General features: G+C 47.9%; 1 protein-coding gene across 5 annotated transcripts in view; it reads left to right on the plus strand.

Moving 5' to 3' along the window:
* The first annotated feature begins 598 nt into the window (after positions 1-598).
* The window catches only part of LOC119862959, a 33,119-nt gene continuing 9,004 nt past the window's right edge, over positions 599-24,713 (plus strand). Inside the window, exons 1-8 of one of the 5 annotated variants that reach the window (XR_006274629.1) lie at positions 599-752; positions 2,642-2,709; positions 3,995-4,085; positions 5,594-5,785; positions 7,026-7,225; positions 13,312-13,402; positions 13,524-13,670; positions 13,838-14,052. Coding sequence is in view for 4 of the 5 variants with exons in the window: in XM_043493450.1 (XP_043349385.1) it covers positions 2,701-2,709; positions 3,995-4,085; positions 5,594-5,785; positions 7,026-7,225; positions 13,312-13,402; positions 13,524-13,670; positions 13,838-13,980 (873 nt within the window). In the remaining variant the exon portion in view is untranslated. Of the gene's footprint in view, positions 753-2,641; positions 2,710-3,994; positions 4,086-5,593; positions 5,786-7,025; positions 7,226-13,311; positions 13,403-13,523; positions 13,671-13,837; positions 15,061-24,713 lie in introns of those variants that run through there. The other 4 variants (XM_043493450.1, XM_043493449.1, XM_038420528.2 and 1 more) reach the window with 4 other exon arrangements.

The following is a 24,713-nucleotide window of genomic DNA, read 5'->3' on the forward strand; positions in this document are numbered from 1 at the left end:
GCAGAGTGGGGACAAGGTTCCCTGCCACCAGGACCATGCTGCTGTTGCTATCCTCCAAGACAAGCAGCCTTGCCCCAGATCTCTCTCTCTCCTCAGTGCTTGGGGTACAGAAACTACTGCTCCAGTTTAACACATACACCCAGTGCACCAAGAGCAGAGCTAGAAGCAAAGATGCTCACACCTTCCCCCTACATCTAAAATGAGTTCTCCTGGGAACAAGGGAGATGCCCCTTTCCTGTGGGGAGCTGCTCAGATACCACAGCCCCATGAGGGAACTGTGGCCTACTGTGCCCTTACCCAGCTGTAGGGACGAGTGGAGCTACATGCAATGAGGGGTGACAAAGGAGCGAACCTCAGTCAATAGGACCCAACTGCTGAAGCACGTGCAGGTGGGTGGCGGGCAAGCCCCGGCCTGGGGACCCAGCCCACACCCTGCACAAAACGCTCTTCTTGCTTGATACCGCCCTTTACCCGGGCACTCGCAACAGACACTGGCCTCCAGCACAGGCGCCGACTCGGCACCATCCACAGGCCCCGCGTCTCACCTGCAATTTACGCCAGGTAAGTAACCCCCTAGGAGCCCAATCTTCCCCAGCCCGCACCTCCAGGCCGCGCCCGGCCCAGCCCCGGCTCGGGAATCCCCGCAGAGTGCAGCGGGCCGGGCCGGGCCAGAGCGCAGGGCGGAACCTGTGGGAAAGGAGCGCGGTGGCGGAAGGAGTCCGGGGCCGGACCGCCCCGCCCGAGACCGACAGGTGAGGAGCAGAGCCGGCCTCGGGGTGTCTGTGTGCAGGGCTGGGGGGAGGGACGCCTGTCTCTGTCTACAGGGCTGTCCCGGTGCCGAGCTCCCCCCCCACCCCCCCGGGATGTGTGTGTGTGTGTGTGCGCGCGCGCGTCTGTCCGTCTGTCTACAGAGCTGAGGGGGGCTGTCCCGGTGCCGAGCTCCCCCCCCACCCCCCCGGGATGTGTGTGTGTGTGTGTGCGCGCGCGCGTCTGTCCGTCTGTCTACAGAGCTGAGGGGGGCTGTCCCGGTGCCGAGCTCCCCCCCCCACCCCCCCGGGATGTGTGTGTGTGTGTGTGCGCGCGCGCGTCTGTCCGTCTGTCTACAGAGCTGAGGGGGGCTGTCCCGGTGCCGAGCTCCCCCCCCACCCCCCCCGGGATGTGTGTGTGTGTGTGTGCGCGCGCGCGTCTGTCCGTCTGTCTACAGAGCTGAGGGGGGCTGTCCCGGTGCCGAGCTCCCCCCCCACCCCCCCGGGATGTGTGTGTGTGTGTGTGTGTGCGCGCGCGCGCCTGTCCGTCTGTCTACAGAGCTGAGGGGGGCTGTCCCGGTGCCGAGCTCCCCCCCCACCCCCCCGGGATGTGTGTGTGTGTGCGCGCGCGTCTGTCTGTAGAGCTGAGGGGGGCTGTCCCGGTGCTGAGGCACCCCCCCGCGGGCGGGGCGTATCTATTTACAGAACTCGGAGCGCTGTCTCGGTGCTGAGCCCTGCCCTGGAGTGTCTGTCTACAGAGCTGAGGGAGCTGTCCCGGTGCCGAGCCCTCCCCGTCTCCCCACGGGGTGTATGCGGAGCTGGGAGAGGGGCTGTCCTGGTGCTCATGGGGTTGAGGCTGGCAGGGAGTAGGTTATAGCTTGGACAGCCATCGCCAACCTGACAGTGTTACTGGTTCATCTCTTTCATCATTAAACAGACCAAGGGGTCTCTGTACCCAGTTGTGCCAACTGGGCTGTGGGCTGTTGACCCTTTACTGTGTAGCACTTTGCACATTTGAACAATACTCAATTGTAGCCCCGTTGTAGTAGGGGATTGTGTGCTTTCAGTAAGGATTCCTTGGCTGTGGAACCTACTCTCTTCCCCCTACTCCACAGAGCCCTGATTTTTTGATCAGAACAAATTTATCTACAACCTGGACTTACCCTGAGTAGGTTGATTGAATGGGGCATGAATATTTGGGGAGGAGAAGTGGGGTACTGAATTTGTGGAGGGCTGGGTGGTTGTTTTGTAAATATGGTTCCAGTGGGATCTGTTAGTAAAGAAACGTACAAGCTCTCAGAGTTTGGTAGGAGACATTATTGCACTAGACATAATTAAATCATGATGATGGCTTGGGTCAACAGCTGCTGGCAGCATCTTTTATTCTGTTGGGCCTTGACCCTCAGTTGTGAGCATAGGGTTGCCAAGTGTCCGGTTTTCGACCAGAACGTCCGGTCAAAAAGGGACACTGGCAGCTCCAGCTGCTAAAAGTCTGGTTGACCATATTAGGTGTGCAGCCGATCATTAAAAGACAAAAACAGTCACTTTGCATTCTGTGCAAACCAGTCAACTGACACTGCAGCCTCCCCTAATGACATCAGTGATTGGTTGCTGAAGAAGCTGGAGTCTTGTCAGAGATGGAGCACCAATTGAAAGTGGCCACCTTAATTTTGATCCCATTCTTTCCTCCCACCCTTAGAAATTCTTCACAATAGGGAGCTTTCTGAAACAAGCAGCTAGGTTGAATGGTTTTACTCCTTTCCCACTCCTGAAATGTTACTTTTGAAGTATTCCAAGGGCTGCTTCCATCACTGCTTTCTGCTGCCTCTGGATTTCTTCATTCCTCCTTATGATATAAAGGAAGCAAAAGCTCATTTACTGTCTTGCGCTTCTAGGTAACAGGAGCGATGTAGGAGGATTCCAGAGCTGAACATCAGCAAGGCCAACTTTCCTAATGGAACAGGTAAAAATTCAGTGTGCTCTTCTCTGTCTTCTGCACTCAAGTTAATTGATACAATTAAAACTGCCACCTGCCCTGATCTTTCAAGGCGTCTTCCTGCTGCCCTGTGCAGAGATTGCCATGCGTTGTTTCCCCTCCTTAAAGCTCCCCCCAATTCTCCACATATCAACAGGCTGTTGATACTTATAATAGCTTTTTTTAAGCTTTCATATTTTTATAGTGATAAATGCAATGGAACATACTGTTCAGAGTACAGCACTTTGTTAACAGTATTACATTCAGGTAAAAAAGTTTGTATTGATCCCCAACTTTATGCAATTGCAAAATGAAACCCTAATTTAAAACATTTCAGAAAATTAAAAAGGGACCAATATAATTTCTAAATTGTCTTTAAACTTGTCATCTTTAAACCTACACAAACTATTTTCATTTTAACTTTACCTATGGTATATTCTTGAGGACTATAAGAAGTCTTGGCTGACAATCAGTCCTAAGGTCTACCACTTTTATAGTAATAATGAAAAAGAATCCAAGCCAAAGTTTTTAAAACTGACTAGTGATTTTGGGAGCCCAACTTGAGATACCTTAAAGAAGCCTGGTTTTCTGAAAATGATGAGCACCTGCCCTCTTGAATTCTGGCCAGTTGAGGTATTAGTATTATTAGTCAGTTTTGAAAATCTTGCCCTTAATCTTTTGGGTTTAGTGAGTCCTCTGTTTGTTCATTGTAATTTAATTTTGTATGTTCAAATGTATTTAAATTATCTGCTTGATTTTGTTTGACATACTTTGCTCTTTCCATTGTAACATAGATACAAGTTATGTAATGCAACCAAGAGAGATTGGGTGGGGATGGGGTATAAGTTATACAAGGGAGATAGGTTTCAGAGTAGCAGCCATGTTAGTCTGTATCCGCAAAAAGAAAAGGAGGACTTGTGGCACCTTAGAGACTAACAAATTTATTTGAGCATAAGCTTTCGTGAGCTTTCATAAGCCTCATTCAATAGGCTTTTAAAAATTTAACCATAAAACCACCACCACCCTCACTCTGAGCCTGGATTAATACCGGGCCCATTGTACTTTTATTCTTCATTGTTGCATATCAGCTGCAAAGCATTCATAGAATTTAAGGCTAGAAGGGACCATTGTGGTCATCTTATCATAGCTCAGGCCAGGGAATTTTAGAACAAACTTTTTTGGTGTCAGATGCAAGGGTGTGGGGTTGGTTTACGTACACGTCCATACATTAAAAATAAATATTGTCCCATCTGTGCACTTCCGAATATCCCAGGCTCCCCAAGGGACATTCCAAGATGAGCTGGAGTGGTGTATTTTGCAGCTGGAAACAGTCCTCCTTCATCTCAACCCAACCCCAAAACAAGGTATGTTGCCTCCTCCAAGATTTCTGGCTAAAATCAAAACTCTATGCTGGTTCAGTTCACCCAGAAGCCTTTCTAATTTCTCTGTCTGTTAAATTATAATTGGAATTCATTCTAAATGTGAAATGTAATTAAACATTTTGGCCTTATTTTATGTCTGTTCTACTTTGAACTCCATCTGCCTATCTGCCCTTACTCCTGTGACCTGGACTGTCTCCTTCCTTATGCATTGTTTCTTCTCTCCTCATTTTGCTTTTAGCCCCTTTGCCTCATTCCTCCCTTCCCCTTAGTTGTACTCTTCCACTTACATATTGTTCAGCTACTTCAGGCTTCCTACACTGCTTTGCAGCTCAGACAGTGGTTTTACCCCCCTCGGTGCTTTGATCAATCACATTCTGTGTCTGATACTTATCTGTGGCATAATCCCACAATCTCAAGTGACTGCTGCTGCATAGTATCAATAGAGATACTCCTTAAATGCTTGTAGCTTTTTTTTTTTTAAGCATTGTCCCTGGAAAAAGATGAAATCACTTAAAAGAGAAACTTTACTGCCCATTGAAATACTGGCTTCAGGTGTATTCCGGAACGTTTCAAGATTTCATACCTGTTGATCCACCAGGCCCTGTATCATGCCTCCCTCAGTGACCACTACTTAGTGGTTCAAAGGAAAGTGAAACTTCCCTTGTAAGGCATCTGGCTGTCTATGTCGTGGTGCACATGAGGATACAAAATTCTTTCCTGAACACTGCAGCCATTGGTTTATGCAGAAACATGAGATTTGATCATTTATATATTAGAGCATTGCTTCATATGCTATTGGTCATACAAGTGTAGTATCCTATAATCCAGCGGTTCTCAAATTGTGGGTTGGGACCCCAAAGTGGGTCACAACCCCCTTTGAACGGGGTTGCCAGGGCTGGCTTAGACTTGCTGAGGCCTGGAGCTTCAGCCCTGGGTAGCAGAATTCAGGTTGCAGGCACCCAGCCTGGGGCTGAAGCCCTTGAGCTTCAGCTTTGGCCCCTCTGCCCGGAGAAGTGGGGCTTGGGCTTTGGCCCCCCACCCGGGGCAGTGTGACTTGGGCAGGCTCAGGCTTTGGTTCCCCTCCTGAGGTCGTGAAGTAATTTTTGTTGTCAGAAGAGGGGCGCCATGCAGTGAAGTTTGAGAACGCCTGCTGTACTCAATGCCCACATACTATGGGGACAGGTACTATAGAAAGATATATGCAATAATAATAAGCACATAAGAGTGCTCTCCCAAAAAGCATTACATGGTATTGCATCCATTTGTAAAAATCCTGAAAATCCCTATTGCTGAACCACTGATAAGGGACTAATTCTGTATGTGGTATAAATACCCAGTGTCCCAACCAATAGCCATTCCAGTCTTCATGCAGTCAAAGAATAGTGATTGGGACACGTCTGTAGTACTGCCGCTTTGAGACTTTTCTCCTATCTGAGTACCTGACCGAGGGAAGAATCACCATCATTTCCCTCCCTGACTATGATTCGTAGGGCTCACTGTGATCCCATTTCTTGTCTTTGTGTCAGTCGGTTTCTTGAGTGCAGCAGAGGAGACACGGCACATCCTCAAAATCCTGCGCTCCCGCAAGGCTGCCTTTGTGAAGAAGCGGCAGGTGATGAACCACGTGTTTGGGGATTACCGACTGAAGATGGCTGAGGAGCGGAAAAGGACGGAGAAAGCTGGTGAGGCTGGGGCCATCCCTGAAGTCTACAGAACTATTTGGTTCCTCTGATGTGGTGTCCAGGTGTTAGCAAATGACCTTTCTTGAGGCTTCTCGTCCAGTCATTCCCATGAGGAATAAACCTCCTTTCCCCTGTCCTGTTCTTTAAGGGGCCAGCCAGAAGCCATTAAAGTGGAAGGGCCTTTAAACACATGTAATCCCAGGGCTGAAGTGGGTTTTGAGGGTGAAGTAAAGGCTGTATCTATTTGAACTTCATGGCATCACCATGGGGTGAGGTCCAGTGTTAAGGAGAAGTTCATAGTTTTGGAAGCCTTATTAGTGACAGCTAGAGTAAGGCCTAACATGGCACTGAGCAGGATGAAATAGCAGAAGATGGGACTCCTCCAAGAATCCATTGTGGATCTGTGTGTGAGATTGGTGAGAGTGGTGGTGCACAAGGCCTGAATAAATAGGACCGAGTCCCCCATTCCCGCTGCATGTCAGGCAGTCACATATGGAAATGGAGAGACAGTGAGTTCTGCTGCACTGGGTATTGTGATACAGCATGGCCAGAGGGCAGCAGGAGAGTGTTAGAAGGGAGCCTTATTCCCCATAGAGGGAAGAAAGTTTGCTATAAATTAATTAAAGCACCTGAAGCCAGTCACATGATAAAAACTCCCTGCTTCAATCAGACAAAAGGAGGAGTTGAAGCAGAGTGGATTGGCATTGGAGCAGAGAGCAGTTTTGGAGGGAAGCAGAGGAGAGTTTGGAGAAGTGCTGCGGTGGGCTAAGCAGACCAAGACCCTAGGTAAAGGGACACCTCGTTTGTGCAGAGGGAGGGCAGGAAGCCCCACAAGCTGAAGGGCAGGAGAGGGAAGTAGCCTAGGGGAAGGAACCGCTAGTTCTAGTGGTTTCCCTAGGGCCCCTGGGCTGGGACCCGGAGTAGAGGGTGGGCCCGGGTCCCTCCCTCTCCACTCCCCTCCTCTAGGATGCTAGTGGGGCAGTTAATACCTCAGTTCAGGGGCAAGAAACGGTGCCCTGAACCCCCCCCCTCCAAGAAGAGAGAGCACGAGACCCATCATAGTAGTGCCGGCAGTTTGCCACAGTATTTTGCCCACAATCCCTTGCTGGTACCAAAATACAATAGCATTCTGCATACACATGGGTTGGGTGTCCCTTATAGAAGTGAATTGTTCTAATGTGGCACCAACATGGTAAGAAATCAGAGAATTAATAGAAACACATCTTCCTCTTCTCTCTAGCCATAAAACCTGGAAAAGTGCAAATACAGCAAGAGAAGGCACAGGCTTCAGGGAGCGTGGTGTATAAGAAGCGATCTGGACAGACCTCTGAGTCAACAACAAACTGGTTCACAACATCTGATAATAGCTTCCAATTCAGCTTTGCACTTCCTGATATGGATCCACAAGCAACCAATGGAACTTTGGAAGAGGCCCAGGAGGTAGGTGGCTCTGAAAAGAGGCCCATCAGTGTAAGTTCACTCAAATCTTCTAGTTCTGAGGGAGTGTTTTCCACCCTGGACAAGAGCCCAAGTTTGCTTTCAATTTTGTCATCCCAGATAAAGATGGCCCCATGATGCCATTTGTTGTTACAGGCCAAAGAGCGGAGAGTGTAGCAGAAAATGTGACATCAGATGGCTTAGCATCTGCAGGACCAATGAAGCATTCAACCCTGTTGGAGGCTGATATGCCTGAGGTTGTGGGCTGTGTGGGTGGAGGATTAGGGAGAGAGGCTCTCATTTTAGAGACCCCAAAATCAGAGATTGCTGCTGTAGATGAGGTGAAGGCAGGGAAGACAGCAGCAGCTGGAGCACCGAAGAAGAAGAAGAAGAAGAAGAAACCATCCAAGGAACTGGACTGAGACCCACAGACACATCTAAGAAGATGAATCTCAGCAACTACTGCCCTAGACCAGACCAGCCTGAAGTGAAAAGCCCCACAGCCCTTTACCTGTCTCCTGAGGTACCCATCCCTCAGGTGGGCACTGTATATAAGGCACCAGTGGGTAGCTTTCCTAGGTAACCGTGACATAAATCCAGTCTGTTGGGTATGCTGGATAACACTTAGGCTATGTCTACAGTACGAAATTAGGTCAAATTTATAGAAGTCGGTTTTGTAGAAAGCGTTTTTATACAGTCGAGTGTCTGTGTCCCCACACAAATGTTCTAAGTGCATTTAGTCGGCAGAGTGCATCCACAGTACCTAGGCAACGGTTGACTTCCGGAGCATTGCACTGTGCGTAGCTATCCCACAGTTCCCGCAGTCTCTGCCGCCCATTTGAATTCTGGGTAGAAATCCCAATGCCTGATGGGGCAAAAACATTGTCGCGGGTGGTTCTGGGTACATATCGTCAGGCCCCACCTTTCCTCCCTCCCTCCGTGAAAGCAATGGCAGACAATCGTTTTGCACCTTTTTTCCTGGGTTACCCGTGCAGACGCCATACCACGGCAAGCATGGAGCCCACTCAGCTCACCATCACTGTACGTCTCCTGGTGCTGGCAGACACGATACTGCATTGCTACACAGCAGCAGCTCATTGCCTTTTGGCAGCAGGCAGTGCAGTATGACTGGTAGCCATCGTCTCTGTACTCCAGGGTGCTCTTTTAGCCGACCTTGGTGAGGTTGGTCAGGAGCGTCTGGGCAAAAATGAGAGTGACTCAGCCAGGTCATTTCCCTTTCAAGTTTCGTCTCATGGAGATTCAGTCCTGCTGGCAGTCCTACTGCACCATCTTCTAATGAGCAGCCAGGAGACGACAATGGCCAACAGTCATACTGCACCGTCTGCTGCTAACAAGATGTATAAAGATAGATGAAATGGATCAAAACAAGAAATAGACCAGATTTGTTTTGTGTTCATTTTCTCCTCCTTCCCTCTGTGTAATCAACAGCCTGCTAAACCCAGGGTTTTGAATTCTGTCCTTGAGGGGACCATTCTCTTTCTCCTTGATGCAAAGCCACCCCCTTTGTTGATTTTAATTCCCTGTAAGCCATGTTGTCAGTCGCCCTTCCCTCCGTCAGAGCAACGGCAGACAATCGTTTCGCGCCTTTTTTCAGCGTAGACGCCATAGCACTGGGAACATGGAGCCCGCTCAGATCACCGCAGCAATTATGAGCACTATAAACATTGCACGCGTTATCCAGCAGGATATGCAGAACCATAACCTGCAAGAAAAGCGAAACCAGGCGAGAAGGAGGCGACTGCAGCGTGGCGACAAGAGTGATGAGGACATGGACATAGACTTCTCACAAAGTACGGGCCCCTGCAATGTGCACATCATGGTATCAATTGGGCAGGTTCATGGCGTGGAACGCCAATTCTGGGCCCAGGAAATAAGCACAGACTGGTGGGACCGCATAGTATTGCAGGTCTGGGACGATTCCCAGTGGCTGCGAAACTTTCGCGTGCATAAAGGCACTTTCATGGAACTTTGACTTGCTTTCCCCTGCCCTGAAGCGCAAGAATACCAAGATGAGAGCAGCCTTCACAGTTCACAAGCGAGTGGCGATGGATCTCTGGAAGCTTGCAATGCCAGATAGCTACTGGTCAGTCGGGAATCAATTTGGAGTGGGCAAATCTACTGTGGGGGCTGCTGTGATGCAAGTAGCCAATACTATCACTGAGCTGCTGCTATCAAGGGTAGTGAGTCTGGGAAATGTGGAGGTCATAGTGGATGGCTTTGCTGCAATGGGATTCCCTAACTGTGGTGGGGCAATAGACGGAACCCATATCCCTATCTTAGCACCGGAGCACTAAGGCAGCAAGTACATAAACCGAAAGGGGTACTTTTCAATGGTGCTGCAAGCACTGGTGGATCAGAAGGGACATTTTCACCAACATCAGTGTGGGATGGCTGGGAAAGGTACATGACGCTCGCATCTTCAGGAACTCTGGTCTGTTTGAACAGCTGCAGCAAGGGACTTTCCAGACCAGAAAATAACTGTTGGGGATGTTGAAATGCCTGTAGTTATCCTTGGGGACCCAGCCTACCCCTTAATGTCATGGCTCATGAAGCCATACACAGGCACCCTGGACAGTAGTCAGGATCTGTTCAACTATAGGCTGAGCAAGTGCAGAATGGTGGTAGAATGTGCATATGGGCGTTTAAAAGCGCGCTGGCACAGTTTACTGACTCGGTTAGACCTCGGCGAAACCAATATTCCCATTGTTATTACTGCTTGCTGTGTGCTCCACAATATCTGTGAGAGTAAGGAGGAGACGTTTATGGGGGGTGGGAGGTTGAAGCAAATCGTCTGGCTGCTGGTTACGCACAGCCAGACACCATGGCTGTTAGAAGAGTACAGGAGGGCATGGTGCGCATCAGAGAAGCTTTGAAAACTAGTTTCAGGAATGACCAAGCTACAGTGTGAAAGTTCTGTTTGTTTTTCCTTGATGGAAACCCCCCCTTCCCCCCCCCTCCGGATTCACTCTACTTTCCTGTAAGCTTTCCGGATTCACTGTACTTTCCCAACTAAGCACCCTCCCCTTCCCCCTTCGATCACCGCTTGCAGACGCAATAAAGTCATTGTTGCTTCACATTCATGCATTCTTTATTTATTCATCACACAAATAGGGGGGATAACTGCCAAGGTAGCCTGGGGGGAGTGGTGGAGGAGGGAAGCACTAGGTGGGGTGGTGGAGGAGGGAAGGACAAGGCCACACAGCACTTTAAAACTTTTATTGAATGCCAGCCTTCTGTTGCTTGGGCAATCCTCTGGGGTGGAGTGGCTGGAGGCCCCCCCCCACCGCGTTCTTGGGCGTCTGGGTGAGGAGGCTATGGAACTTGGGGATGAGGGCGGTTGATTACACAGGAGCTATAGCAGCAGTCTGTGCTCCTGCTGCCTTTCCTGCAGCTCAACCATACACTGGAGCATGAGTTTGATCCTCCAGAAGCCTGAGCATTGAGTCCTGCCTTCTTCCAGCAAGCTGACGCCACCTACCATCTTCAGCCCACCACCTCTCCTCGCAGTCATATTGTGTTTTCCTGCACTCTGAGATTGTCTGCCTCCACGTATTTTACTGTGCTCTGTCAGTGTGGAAGGACAGCATGAGGTCAGAGAACATTTAATCACGAGTGTGGTTTTTTTCGCCTTCTAATCTTCACTAGCCTCTGGAAAGGAGAAACATATGCAGCTGGTGGGGGGGGAAAAAAAGGGGAGAGTGGTAGTTAAAAAGACACATTTTATAGAACAATGAGTACACTCTTTCACAGTAAACCTTGCTGTTAACATTACATAGCACATGTGCTTTCATTACAAGGTCGCATTTTGCCTCTTATTGAGGGTATGCCGGTTTGATGTGAGAGATCATTCACACAGTGCTGGGCAGCAGAATTCGGCTTGCAGGCAACCATGGTAAGCCACAGTCTTTTGGCTTCTTTAACCTTCATAACATGTGGGAATGGTTTCAAACAGCAGCGCCCTCATTTCCCATACGAAATAGCTGTTGGGTTGCCCATTAAAAATGGGTTGGCAATTTAAAAGGAGGGGCTGCGGTTTTTAGGTTCACGTGTAGCAGAAACCCAACTAAACTGCCCCCCCCCACACCCCTCCCAATTCTCTGGGATGATGGCTTCACCCCCTCCCCCCACCGTGTGGCTAACAGCAGGGAAGATTTCTGTTCAGCCACAGGCAAACAGCCCAGCAGGAATGGGCACCTCTGAATGTCTGCTTACTAAAACCACCCTGTTTCAACCAGATGACCATGAATGATATCACTCTCCTGAGGGTAACACAGAGAGATAAAGAACGGATGTTGTTTGAATACCAGCAAACACCGGGGCCATACGCTGCCATGCTTTGTTCTGCAATGATTCCCGACTATGTGCTACTGGCCTGGCATGGTAAAGTGTCCTACCACGGAGGATGGAATAAGGCTGCCCTCCCCAGAAACCTTTTGCAAAGGCTTTGGGAGTACATCCAGGAAAGCTTTATGGAGATAACCCTGGAGGATTTCCGCTCCATCCCTAGACACGTTAACAGACTTTTCCAGTAGCTGTACTGGCTGCAAATGCCAAGGCAAATTAATCATTAAACATGCTTGCTTTTAAACCATGTATAATATTTACAAAGGTGCATTCACCAGAGGTCCCTTCTCCGTCTTCAGGGTCCGGGAGCCCACCTTGGGTGGGTTTGGGAGGTACTGGGTCCAGGGTGATAAACAGATCCTGGCTGTTGGGGAAACCAGTTTCTCCGCTTCCTTGCTGTGAGCTATCTACAACCTCTTCCTCCTCATCATCATCTTCCTTGCCCCCAAAACCTGCTTCCGGATTGCCTCCCACTCCTTGGATGGAGTCAAAGCACAGGGTTGGGGCAGTGGTGGCTGCACCCCCTAGAATGGCATGCAATTCATCATAAAAGTAGCATGTTTGGGCCTCTGAACCGGAGCGGCCGTTTGCCTCTCTGGTTTTTTGGTAGGCTTGCCTGAGCTCCTTAATTTTCACATGGCACTGCTGCGGGTCCCTGTTATAGCCTCTGTCCTTCATGCCATTGGAGATTTTTTTCAAATATTTTAGCATTTCATCTTTTCAAACGGAGTTCTTCCAGCACAGATTCATCTCCCCATACAGCAATCAGATCCCATACCTCCCTTTCGGTCCATGCTGGAGCTCTTCGGTGATTCTGGGACTGCATAGTCTCTTGTGATGATGAGCTCTGCATGGTGACCTGTGCAGGTGAGCTCCCCTCGCTGGCCAAACAGGAAATGAAATTCAAAAGTTCGCGGGCCTTTTCCTGTATACCTGGCCAGTGCATCTGAGTTGAGAGCGCTGTCCAGAGTGGTCACAACTGAGCACTCTGGGATAGCTCCCGGAGGCCAATACCATCGAATTGCATCCACAATACCCCAAATTTGACCCGGCAAGGCTGATTTCAGCACTATTCCCCTCATCGGGGGTGGAGTAAAGAAATCGATTTTAAGAGCCCTTTTTAAGTTGAAAAAAAGGGCTTCGTTGTGTGGGACGGGTGCAGGGGTAAATCGATTTAACGCTATTAAATTCAACCTAAACTTGTAGTGTAGACCAGGCCTTAGTGCTTAGATAGCTCCTTCTGTTTTCTGTTAGACATTAACTAGCTAACTCTTGCACATCCCTGGGAGGGCAGGGGAATAGGAGACAGGACACTAGATTCTCTTCTGGATTTTGTAACTCACTCACTATGCAACCTTGGAAGGTCACTTCACCTCTCTCTTCCTTAGTTTTCCCCACTGGAAACTGACTTATTTTATGTTTGTATAACTGCTGTCAGACCAAAGGCTCCCATGGTGCTGGACAAACATAGGCAAGCAAACCTTCCACATACAGGTGTTGGGAGGCTTCAGTACTGTTTGTGCAAAGGCTTGAGATCATCAAGTGGAAGGTGCTGGACATAGTGGCTTCAGGAATACGAAGTGAAGCCGGCTCTGAGGGTGTGAAAACATGAACATACAACACCTAAATCTGTTGATCCTTGATTTTCCTTGCTGACTAACAGGTGCAGTTTTAGTTTTGGGGCAATTTAGTTTCCTCCCCTCTTTGTGTTCTGTTTTATGTAGCAGTCAGATAAACAGCTGTGGAGGGAAGTGGACTGGTGTGTGGAACAGCTGGAACTTGGCCTGAAGACACAGAAATCCACTCCAAAACAGGGTGAGTAAGCCAGAGAGTGTCTTGTTGGAAGGGAAGGGAGGCAGAAGCAGTAGTGCAGGGAAAGAGCAAAGGGAGAGATTTATATTCTGTGTGCGCATGTCTCTCCTTTCCAATGATTCAGCTGAAGAAGCTCTCCATGCCATCAAGACACTCCGCAGTGACAAGGCTGTGCTGGCAAAGAAGTGTCAGGTCATGCGAGCCATGTTTGGAGATTACAAGAAGAAGATGGAGGAGGAGAGACAGAAACAGCTGAAGCTCATGCAGGAAGGTATGAGAGGCAGACCTACATAAGGGACCAGGATGGGAAACCATGCCTGAAAAAAGGGAGCAGGAATACTAATCCCTCCATTGTCCATGTAGCTCTAGAGAATGGAATTCTGGTGCATGAGAAGCCTTAATGGTTTTTCTTTCTGTCTTTCTCTTCCACTCTATAAGCTGCAAAGTCTGCTCAGGTCGTGGAGGTGAGGGAGAATGCCCGCAGAAAGAGCAGCCAGGTCTTCAGGAAGCGTTCAGAGGCATCCAGGAAAAGCCCAAGTTCTGCAGGATCCCCTTTTCATCCTCCCAGCCATCCTGAGTAACCACAGGTATCTGGCACAAACTTGTTCATGTTCCCAACTTCCCAAGAGGAATTCCGCTTTAACTTTTTTTAGGAAAGTCCCTTGAACATTTATTGTTTTTGTTTAATGGCTGAAAATGTTGCCAAAACTGGAATAATCTTAGGGGGTGGGAGGATGCTGAGCAGGGAAAAAGGATCATGTTGTGGGAAACATGCATAAGTTCATAGTGAAAAGACACTAAGTGCCTTAGATCAAGTGTATGTAACAGCTCTACCTATAATGCATACAACTCCACAGACTCAGACTGTGGGCTGGCTCCTTTCCTCATACACACCTTTGGGAGGTGCCTTTGCAAATGATCAGTATGGAGTGAGTTGAACTTTGCATTTCTTTTATCTTCATGGCAATTCCATGGGATAATCTTTTTGTAAAGGGGAGATTCCCCCCCCCCCTTTTTTTTTAAAATAGCACAAACCAGTTATGATGGGAAGAAGGAGACACATACAGGAAGTAGCACTGTTAACAAGAGGATCCAAGTTTCCATTGGTAAATGAAGAAGGCATCAGGAAGAAGTACTGATATTTATTTTCTGTATTAGTCATGAATGGATCCTATGGCTTTCAGGTTTCACAGGTCCTGGTCAGTATTGGTATCCCCATCCTCTGCAATGTGCAAAGATTCAGCATCACTCAGAGAGAGAGAGAGAGAGAGAGAGAGTGTGAATCATAGACTACTGGCCATTCAGAGTGTAGTCTGAGAGGAGAATTCTATGAAGGTCTACAGATTAACTTAAACCAACAAAGTGGTATAGGGGCAGCACCAGCTACCACCAGACAAGAAAGGATTTTAGTTTGAGCCGCAGTCCCTTGATCTCTGGGCCAGTTGGTGGGAGCTCTGTGAAGGAAGCACAGTCAATCTTGGAAAAAGAAGCTTTGCTCTTGAGCAGCCAACTAATGAACAGTAATGACTGACCATACCTAGCTTTCTTTCATCAGAAGGGTGAGTCAGCTCCATGCCAAGCCTTGGGTGGAGATGAAATAAAATGGGAGAGCCCAGCAGAGGACTTACTGAAATAAAAATATTTATATGATCAATATCCAATCAGTGAATATTTTTATTTTTTGGACAATTAAATGAGTCTGTTTCCAAAGTCTTGATGATACTTCAATTAATGTGCCTATGTGTATGCTGTGTGCATGCAGAGCATCCTCCCTACTGAGGGAATTTGAAAATCTGAGGAACAGGCCATGTTTTAAATGGAGACCTGACATCACATGTCCCTGAAGAGCTCCGCTTGAATCTTCTTTTCCTCCCTTTTTGTGGCCCAGTAAATCGTCAGAACAAATGGCTGTACAAGCAGATTCTTGAATGTACTGAGAGCAAGAATATTTGCTGGAGAGGACTTCAAAAAACTGTTGCTGAACATAACAAGGAACTTATTTTATTCCTTGTCTCTGGTATAATAAATTGCCTCCTGGAGTGTGCTTATATTTTTAAAAATCTTTAAAAAATATATATTTATGGCTGCACCCCTGAGGAACACCTAGAGCTTGGAAACAAATTTAATAAGGAGAAGATATATGGTCAGAAAAGGGATAAGTAAAGGTGAAGAGAAGGGTGATAGCTTAGCACTTTGAAGGCAATTCTGTTGTATGCGAAGTGCAGCTCTCGTGCTGGCTGTATGGAACAGAGTAACAAAGTAGGATTGAAACTCCTTGTGGGTATAAAAAGTTTTTGTATTAAACATGAAAAAGCTGAGTCACTCCCAAAGTTCTCGCATTTTGATGCAGTCTACAAAGACACTGCAATAATTTTTTTCCATTGCTGTAGAATTATGGTGGTCTTTTATCCTCACTAATTTTGTGGTCTCCATTAGCAAATTTTGTCTTTTTTGTCTTGCTTCCAAAGAGGCTGGAATTAATATAGCAGTTTACCATAAAATCCTGCTATCTCCAAAGGTGGCAGGGGACATGAAGACTTCTTCCAAAACTTAGGAAAGCCATTCTGTGGGCTTTCACAGGTCTGTGCTTTGGACCTCTGTAAAGCTGGTCTATAAAGCTATATTCCCATATTCATTTCCTTTTGCTTCAGCATGAGAGGATCTAGAATGCAGCTGTTCAGTAAAGGGGTACATTACAGTCCCAGGCAACAATACCTTACCTTTGTAAGTTGGAAAGTTGACTGATCACAAGAATGGGAGTAGGCTGTGTTCAGTTGATAGCTCTTTCACAGACACACTGTGTCCCTGAGCAAGTCATTCCAATTGTAAAATGGGGATACTGCTTGCCTGCTTCAAAGACTTGTTGAACGTTAATTAATAACTGCTGTATAAGAAGCGAGCTTACAGCAGTTTTTAACTACACCCTTGTTGCTTTCTCATGCTTGAAGCATCTCTGGACCATTATCCGTTGTTAATGTACCTCTTGATGGTTTTTGCTTGAAACCGCACAAACCAGATGCTGTGGGTTCCACAAAAATGTTGTTTCATAGCAAAGACACAGTGGCTTTTAATTTAAAATTTTATCATCTATTTGGAATCTGGGGGACTTTCCTTGTCACTGTTTGTAAAAATATGGGGCCTAGATTATGTGACTATCCCTGTAAATTATGAGCATCTCTTGGATACCTTCCACCCTTTGCATTTATATATGATTCTTTGTAGCCTTGCATTGCTGGGCCTTTTGTGGCCACACCTCTAGGCTTGCTTGTGCAGTTGGCTTGGCGTGGTAGGGATCATGGACATCTCACAAAGGAGTTGCTTTTGTACTTGGCTGAGTGTTAATGAAAGTCTTGTAGCACAGGCTGACTAGATAGCCTGCTTTTATAGTGCTGGCCAAGTTACACTGAAAGTAGGCGTTTGTTCTGGTTTTCTTATAATGATCTAACCAGCCTTCTGCTGTAACACCCCACTCATTTCCTTACTGGGGAACTTTCAGCTCATACTGCCTGTATTGCTTCCTTGTGTGTAGGCTGCCTCTACAAGTGAATTGTGCAAAATTGAGGTGCTCCAACTCCTAAAGCATTGTTCCAGTGAAATTTAGTCTGAGAGGATGGGCAGTCACATACTGCAGCATAGCACTGAAGTGTCTGGGGCCCTAAGAATTATCATTCAGGCGAGGAAGAGAGTGGGTTGTGGAAGCAAGAAGGCTGGAAGGTCGGGGGAGTGGAGGGTTGGTTGCTTGTCATCCCCCTTTCCTGTGGGAATCAAGTATGGCAGCCAAAGTGCGGTGGGTCCCTCCTTATGATACGGCAGTCAGATGGAGGAAGCTTGCATTGTGTAATCTTTTGTGCACCTCTGATTTGGTGTTAGCAATTTCTAAAAGAAAATTCTATGGATTATTTTATGATAGTTAAACTTTTACTTTTCAAAACTCTTACCAGGCAATAATGATCCAACTGCTCACCAAGCTGGATTGTTTGAAAGAAATGCCATTAATTAATGGAATGGATTCATTTATACTGCTAATTGCTGTTTGACTGCCTAGAGAGTGGATTAACCTGAGCTATATATTTTTACTTGAGGCAATTGTTTTGAATGAGTGCTGCTAATTCCTCTTATAATGATGCATCTTATAGTTGTGGAAAAGTGAGGGTGTTGAAGAGGGTGGAGAATTAAAATTCAGTAGTACCCACTGATGAATATGCACTGTGACCCACTGGAGAGAGAGGGTTTCCTGTTGGAGCCCAAAGTGGCATTGTGCAAATTTAAGGCCCTGATTCACCAAAGTACTTTCAGCATGTGAGTGGTCCCTATTCACATAGCTGTCAAGCACATGCTAAAGTGATTTGCCGAATTGGGGACTTTATTTTGTTTCAATAGATCAAAGGGACAGATGATAGACTAGAAAAAGTTGAGGCTGATCTTTATTATAGGCAGAGCTGATAGCACTGCCTGCAGTTAAGATTATCTGCCACTTTCCATTATAAGATGTGTTTTTGATTGTGTTCTGGGCCAAGGTGTTTGAAGCACCACAGGCCCGGCAGGAGTACTCTGAAAAAACGAGGCTTACACACAGCTGTGAGTTATTGACTTTACTGAAGGCTAGTGACACACCCGCAATGGGGACTCCATCCCAGGCAGAGCTCCGGTGTGCTGGGTTCCCCATCTCCGTGACTGCAATGCTTGGAGTCCCTGTTGCGGGTGTGTCACTAACCTTCAGTAAAGCCAATCACTCACAGCTGTGTGTAAGCCTCGTTTTTTTCAGAGTACTCCTGCCAGGCCTGTGGTGCTTCGAACACCTTGGCCCAGAACAGGTTGCTCATAACAAAGGCTACAATTTTGTGCCAGAGGTCACAAAGTCAGAGAATCTGACTTCCAAAGACCACCGTGACTTCAGCCCCTGGGGCTGGGAGCTGCAGGGTCCTATCGCCTCCTCAGCAGCAGGGAGCTGTGAGGTATGCCCTCTGCCTGAGGCAGCGAGCTCCTAAGCTGCCATGGGCAGCTGGGGTACCCCGCAGCTCCTGGCCACTGTGGGCAGGGGGAGTACCCCGAAGTTCCAAGCTGCTACAGGTGACATGGGGACCCCTGCAGCTCCTCGGCCACCATGGCAGCAGGGGGATTCCCGCAGCTCCTCGCCAGCTGCAGCAGGACAGGGGGATCGGTGGGGCAGGTGGACCCACAGAGCTCCCATGGCCACCCCAGCGGGGCAGAGGGACCCCTGGAGCTCCCTGGCCCGCATCATGGGGGGAGCAGGGGGATCCCTGCAGCTCCCTGCCACTGTGGGGACAGGGAAACCCTGGAGCTCTGAGTCCCCACAGGTGGTGGGGGCCCCGCAGCTGCCCAGTCCCTTCCCATTTTAACATGGATATTTTTAGCAAAAGTCAGGCACAGGTCATAGGCTTCTGTGAATTTATCTTTGCCTGTGACCTGTCATTGACTTTTACTAAAAATATCCATGACAAAAACTTAGCCTTACTCATAACATTGTCAAATTTCCAGCTATTTGGGCAGAAATTTTCCATGCCAGCTGTTTGCCTCAGGCTGCAATTTTTTTATTTTATTTTAACTTAATTTTTTTAAATTTTAGTTAAAAGCAAGTGGCCATTTCTAAGAATGAGGTTGGGGAAAATACGCCGTTTGCTTGTGCTGGAAAGAAGAAAATCTTACATCCATTTCATTGAGACGCTCTAGTGACCCCATGTTGTGGAGCAGGGACTTGAAATTTCATTGGGAATGGGGTGGGAGCTTGGCCCTTGTATCAGGAACGTGTGTTTTGCCATCACTGTGAATATCTGACTAAACTTGGCCAAGTTGTAAACCTTTGATAAATCTCAGTTTGCTCAGACTCGGTGGACACTTGTTAGAGTTTGATAGCTAAATCTGAGGTTTTTCTTTGAGTGCTTGCTCATGTCGATTCCAATATAGGGGTGCATGTGCTGCGTGCACCGTCCCTGGAAATTTTTCTGGCTGGTGATATCTGTCGGGTCAACTCTGGTACATAGGGACCTGCCAACCTGCTGCCTCCTCAGTTCCTTCTTTCTGACTGTGATGGTTGCTGGAACGCTCTTGTTCTCTTGCACTGCAAGCAAATACTCATCGCCAGTGCCGAACAAAAGGACAAAGAAGTTGGACTGGGGACGATCCTTTTTGGGAAAAACGACAGACAAAGTGAGACCTGTGCCAGGCTACTCTCACACTGGCAACGACCAGCCTGCGCCATTGATTCTGACCCCGCGAAGGGACCCATCGAGACCAGTGCGCATGGACTCCCCACCTAGGGTGAGGCAGAAAGATGACTCAGCTCCGGCCATGCCCCCTACGCCAGAGGCATATGAGGCAGCAAAAGGCTTTCAGTCCCTTCTAGCACCTTCTCTGAACCGAGGCCCATCGGAGGTAGGCCTGGTACCGCAGGAATTGTCCCATGGATGCAAGTGCCTGTCTTGGGCAAGCCTTCAATGATGTTGAAACACTGCCTGGTATCTCACTCATCCTCTAGAGGCTCCACTCCTTGCCGATCATAGTCCCGGCACAGCTCGCAATCACAGCACTGATTGGAATCCCAACACCGGTCATGACCTGGCACCATCCCACATTGAAGCACCGGTCACATTCCTGGACCAAATCATCAAGGCACTGCTCCTCAGTCGTGATACCACCACACAGCACGGGTGGGTAAGGCACCTCCATGGTCACCCAGAAGTGGGTCCTCAAGCTCCAAGTCGATGGCAAGGTCATATACCTTGCAACGGAGCAGACATCTAGCAAGATCTTGGGCATCCTGTGCCTGTGACCCAGGGGTTGACCCAGCCAACATGGCCACCTGTGCAGTGGCAGAGGCCACTACAGTGGCCAATGTGGACTCCGTGGGCAGCACAATCCTACCGAGCCTTCCACATGAGTCGGTCCCACTTGGCACCCTGGAAGGCAAGGGCACCTCCACCTTCCCTTTCGGAGAGGGGTTCAGTTCTGGGCGCAGAAGTGGATGAGACCCAGGATACCCCCCGCGGGGGAGTGACCAGGAATGAAAGACATGAAGGCCCAGATGATGGTACAAGCCTCCTCATCCTCTTCCCCTGATGAGGCAGTCCATAGCACCCACACAAGATGATTACAAGGCCCATCAGGAGCTCTTGTGTCGAGTGGCTCAAATCCTGAATGTGCCAGGGCTGACTCCTCTATTTCTTCTGCTTGTAGACATACTGGCACACTCAGGTCCAGTCAGAGTGGTCCTATCTTTAAACGAGGTCATTCTCTAGCCCATCAAGGCTTTGCAGGTGGAATGGAAGTACTTTGTGCCCCTGAAGGGCTATGAGTACCTTTGTACCCATCCCCCATCAGATTCCCTAGTTGTGGCTGCTGCCAATGAGTGGGGGAGAGAGGGACAACAAGGACCCTCACCTAAGGCAAGGAGGCCAGGAAACTGGACCTGTTGGGGAGAAAAGTCTGCTCTATGCAGAGCCTCCAACTGAGGAGGCCCTCCTAAGTTGCTTACCATTTTAATTCATGGTCTGCCATGTTAAAGTTCAAGGAACTCTCATCAACAGAGTCCAAATTAGAGTTTGCAGCTTCGATGGAGGACGGTAAGGCTGTATCCAAGGCATCCCTCCAGGTGGCTTTTGGGCCATGGCCACAGCCGTAATGATGAGATGGAGCTCTTGGCTCCAGTCCTCTGGACTCTGTCATGAGGTCCAGGAAACAATTCAGGACCTGCTGTTTGAGGGAACTTCCCTCTTTTCAGACTAAACAGACGCCTGCCTACATAGACTGAAGGATTCCAGGGCCGCTCTGAGGTCGTTAGGACTTTACATGCTGGCCCCGTTTTGTAAACATTATGGGTCTATTCCACCAGCCTCAACAGCAGAGGCAGGACTTCAGTTAGCAGAGAAACAAGGGCTTTAGGAGGAGACATACACCTTACACCCCTTCAACATCCATGTCTGCACCTGCAAAACAACCTGCGGGATCTAAGCAGTCCTTATGAGGGTGTGCCCAAGGATGGTACACCAGACCAAAGCCTGGATCTTACCTCTATGTTTGTGGACCGTTTGTCCCATTTTTACCATCAATATCACTTCGGATTGCTGGGTACTCTGCATGGTAGAAGTGGGATATACCCTGCAGTTCATTTCCTCCCCTCCTTCCTACCCTCACTCCCTGTCCCTCTTCAGGGACCCTTCTCATGAGAGGCTTCTGGCCCAGGAGATACAGTCACTCCCAAGGGTGGGAGCTGTGGAGGAGGCTCCTTTGCAGTTTAGAGGCAAAGGGTTCTACTCACACTACTTCCTGATCCCCAAGGCCAACGGGAATCTCAGACCCATCCTAGACCTGTGGAACCTCAACAAATTCATGAAGAAGCTGAAGTTCCATATGGTCTCCCTGGCTTCGATTATCCCTTCCTTAGACCCAGAGGATTGGTTTGCCGCCCTCGATTTGAAGGATGTGTACTTTTACTTAGCCATCTTCCCAAGGCACAGAAAATACCTTTGGTTTGTGGTAGGCCACAACAGTTCGTGGTGCTATCCTTCAGCCTGTCGGCTGCCCCATGAGTATTCATGAAGTGCATGGCAGTAGTGGCGGCCTTTCTCAGAAGGCAAGGAGTCCAGGTCTACCCTTACCTGGACAACTGGCTGATCAAAGGTCGATGCAGAGACATGGTGGAAGGGCACGTGAACCTCATACAATCCACTTTCAGGAACCTTTGGCTCCTGATAAACAAGCACAAGTCGACTTTCTCTCCTATACAAAGGAGTTCATAGAAGCAGTTCTCGACTCGAACCAGGCCAGAGCCTCCTTGCCAAAGAACCACTTCCAGGCCTTCAAAGAGATCATAAACGGCCCAAGGTCCTTTCCCATCACCATGGCACGAAGATGCTTGAGGTTCCTGGGATATATGGCCTCCTATACCTACACGGTGCAACAAGGATGACCTTGTAAACTGGAGTAATAGTAATAGGGTGAAATTTAATAGTGAGAAGTGTAAGGTTATGCATTTAGGGATTAATAACAAGAATTTTAGTTATAAGTTGGGGACGCATCAATTAGAAGTAACGGAATAGGAGAAGGACCTTGGAGTATTGGTTGATCATAGGATGACTATGAACTGCCAATGTGATATGGCTGTGAAAAAAGCTAATGCGGTTTTGGGATGCATCAGGAGAGGCATTTCCAGTAGGGATAAGGAGGTTTTAGTACCATTATACAAGGCACTGGTGAGACCTCACCTAGAATACTGTGTGCAGTTCTGGTCTCCCATGTTTAAAAAGGATGAATTCAAACTGGAGCAGGTACAGAGAAGGGCTACTAGGATGATCCGAGGAATGGAAAACTTGTCTTATGAAAGGACACTTAAGGAGCTTGGCTTGTTTAGCCTAACTAAAAGAAGGTTGAGGGGAGATATGATTGCTCTCTATAAATATATCAGAGGGATAAATACAGGAGAGGGAGAGGAATTATTTCAGCTCAGCACCAATGTGGACACAAGAACAAATGGGTATAAACTGGCCACCAGGAAGTTTAGACTTGAAATCAGACGAAGGTTTTTAACCATCAGAGGAGTGAAGTTTTGGAATAGCCTTCCATGGGAAGCAGTGGGGGCAAAAGATCTATCTGGTTTTAAGATTCACTTGATAAGTTTATGGAGGAGATGGTATGATGGGATAATGGGATTTTGGTAAGTAATTGATCTTTAAATATTCAGGGTAAATAGGCCAAATCCCATGAGATGGGATATTAGATGGATGGGATCTGAGTTACCCAGGAAAGAATATTCTGTAGTATCTGGCTGGTGAATCTTTCCCATATGCTCAGGGTTTAGCTGATCGCCATATTTGGGGTCGGGAAGGAATTTTCCTCCAGGGCAGATTGGAGAGGCCCTGGTGGTTTTTCGCCTTCCTCTGTAGCATGGGGCATGGTTGACTTGAGGGAGGCTTCTCTGCTCCTTGAAGTCTTTAAACCATGATTTAAGGACTTCAATAGCTCAGACATGGGTGAGGTTTTTCATAGTAGTGGGTGGGTGAGATTCTGTGGCCTGCACTGTGCAGGAGGTCAGACTAGATGATCAGAATGGTCCCTTCTGACCTTAGTATCTATGAATCTATCTATGAACTATGTGCAGCTCAGACTGTGGCCTCTTCAAGCATGATTGGCATTGATATGTATAACAGGCTGTCACCTGTTGGACAAGGTGGTCACTCTTCCCCCAGCAGTAACGCTCACTCTTCAGTGGTGGCTGGACCAGGACACCAGTGAGTGCCAGCATCCCCTTCACAATGCCTGCCCCTTCATAGATACTAAGGTCAGAAGGGACCATTCTAATCATCTAGTCCGACCTCCTGCACAACGCAGGCCACAGAATCTCACCCACCCACTCCTACAAAAAACCTCACCTATGTCTGAGCTATTGAAGTCCTCAAATCGTGGTTTAAAGACTTCAAGGAGCAGAGAATCCTCCCTCAAGTGACCCATGCCCCATGCTACAGAGGAAGGCGAAAAAACTCCAGGGCCTCTCCAATCTGCCCTGGAGGAAAATTCCTTCCCGACCCCAAATATGGCGATCAGCTAAACCCTGAGCATATGGGCAAGATTCACCAGCCAGATACTACAGAAAATTCTTTCCTGGGTAACTCGGATCCCATCCATCTAATATCCCATCTCAGGGGATTAGTCCTATTTACCCTGAATATTTAAAGATCAATTACTTACCAAAATCCCATTATCCCATCATACCATCTCCTCCATAAACTTATCAAGTAGAATCTTAAAGCCAGATAGATCTTTTGCCCCCACTGCTTCCCTTGGAAGGCTATTCCAAAACTTCACTCCTCTGATGGTTAAAAACCTTCGTCTAATTTCAAGTCTAAACTTCCTGGTGGCCAGTTTATACCCATTTGTTCTTGTGTCCACATTGGTGCTGAGCTGAAATAATTCCTCTCCCTCTCCTGTATTTATCCCTCTGATATATTTATAGAGAGCAATCATATCTCCCCTCAACCTTCTTTTAGTTAGGCTAAACAAGCCAAGCTCCTTGAGTCTCCTTTCATAAAACAAGTTTTCCATTCCTCGGATCATCCTAGTAGCCCTTCTCTGTCTGTACCTGCTCCAGTTTGAATTCATCCTTTTTAAACATGGGAGACCAGAACTGCACACAGTATTCTAGGTGAAGTCTCACCAGTGCCTTGTATAATGGTACTAAAACCTTCTTATCCCTACTGGAAATGCCTCTCCTGATGCATCCCAAAACTGCATTAGCTTTTTTCACAGCCATATCACATTGGCAGCTCATAGTCATCCTATGATCAACGAATACTCCAAGGTC

Source organism: Dermochelys coriacea, chromosome 10, assembly GCF_009764565.3.
Source record: "Dermochelys coriacea isolate rDerCor1 chromosome 10, rDerCor1.pri.v4, whole genome shotgun sequence".
Classification (NCBI taxonomy): domain Eukaryota; kingdom Metazoa; phylum Chordata; order Testudines; family Dermochelyidae; genus Dermochelys; species Dermochelys coriacea.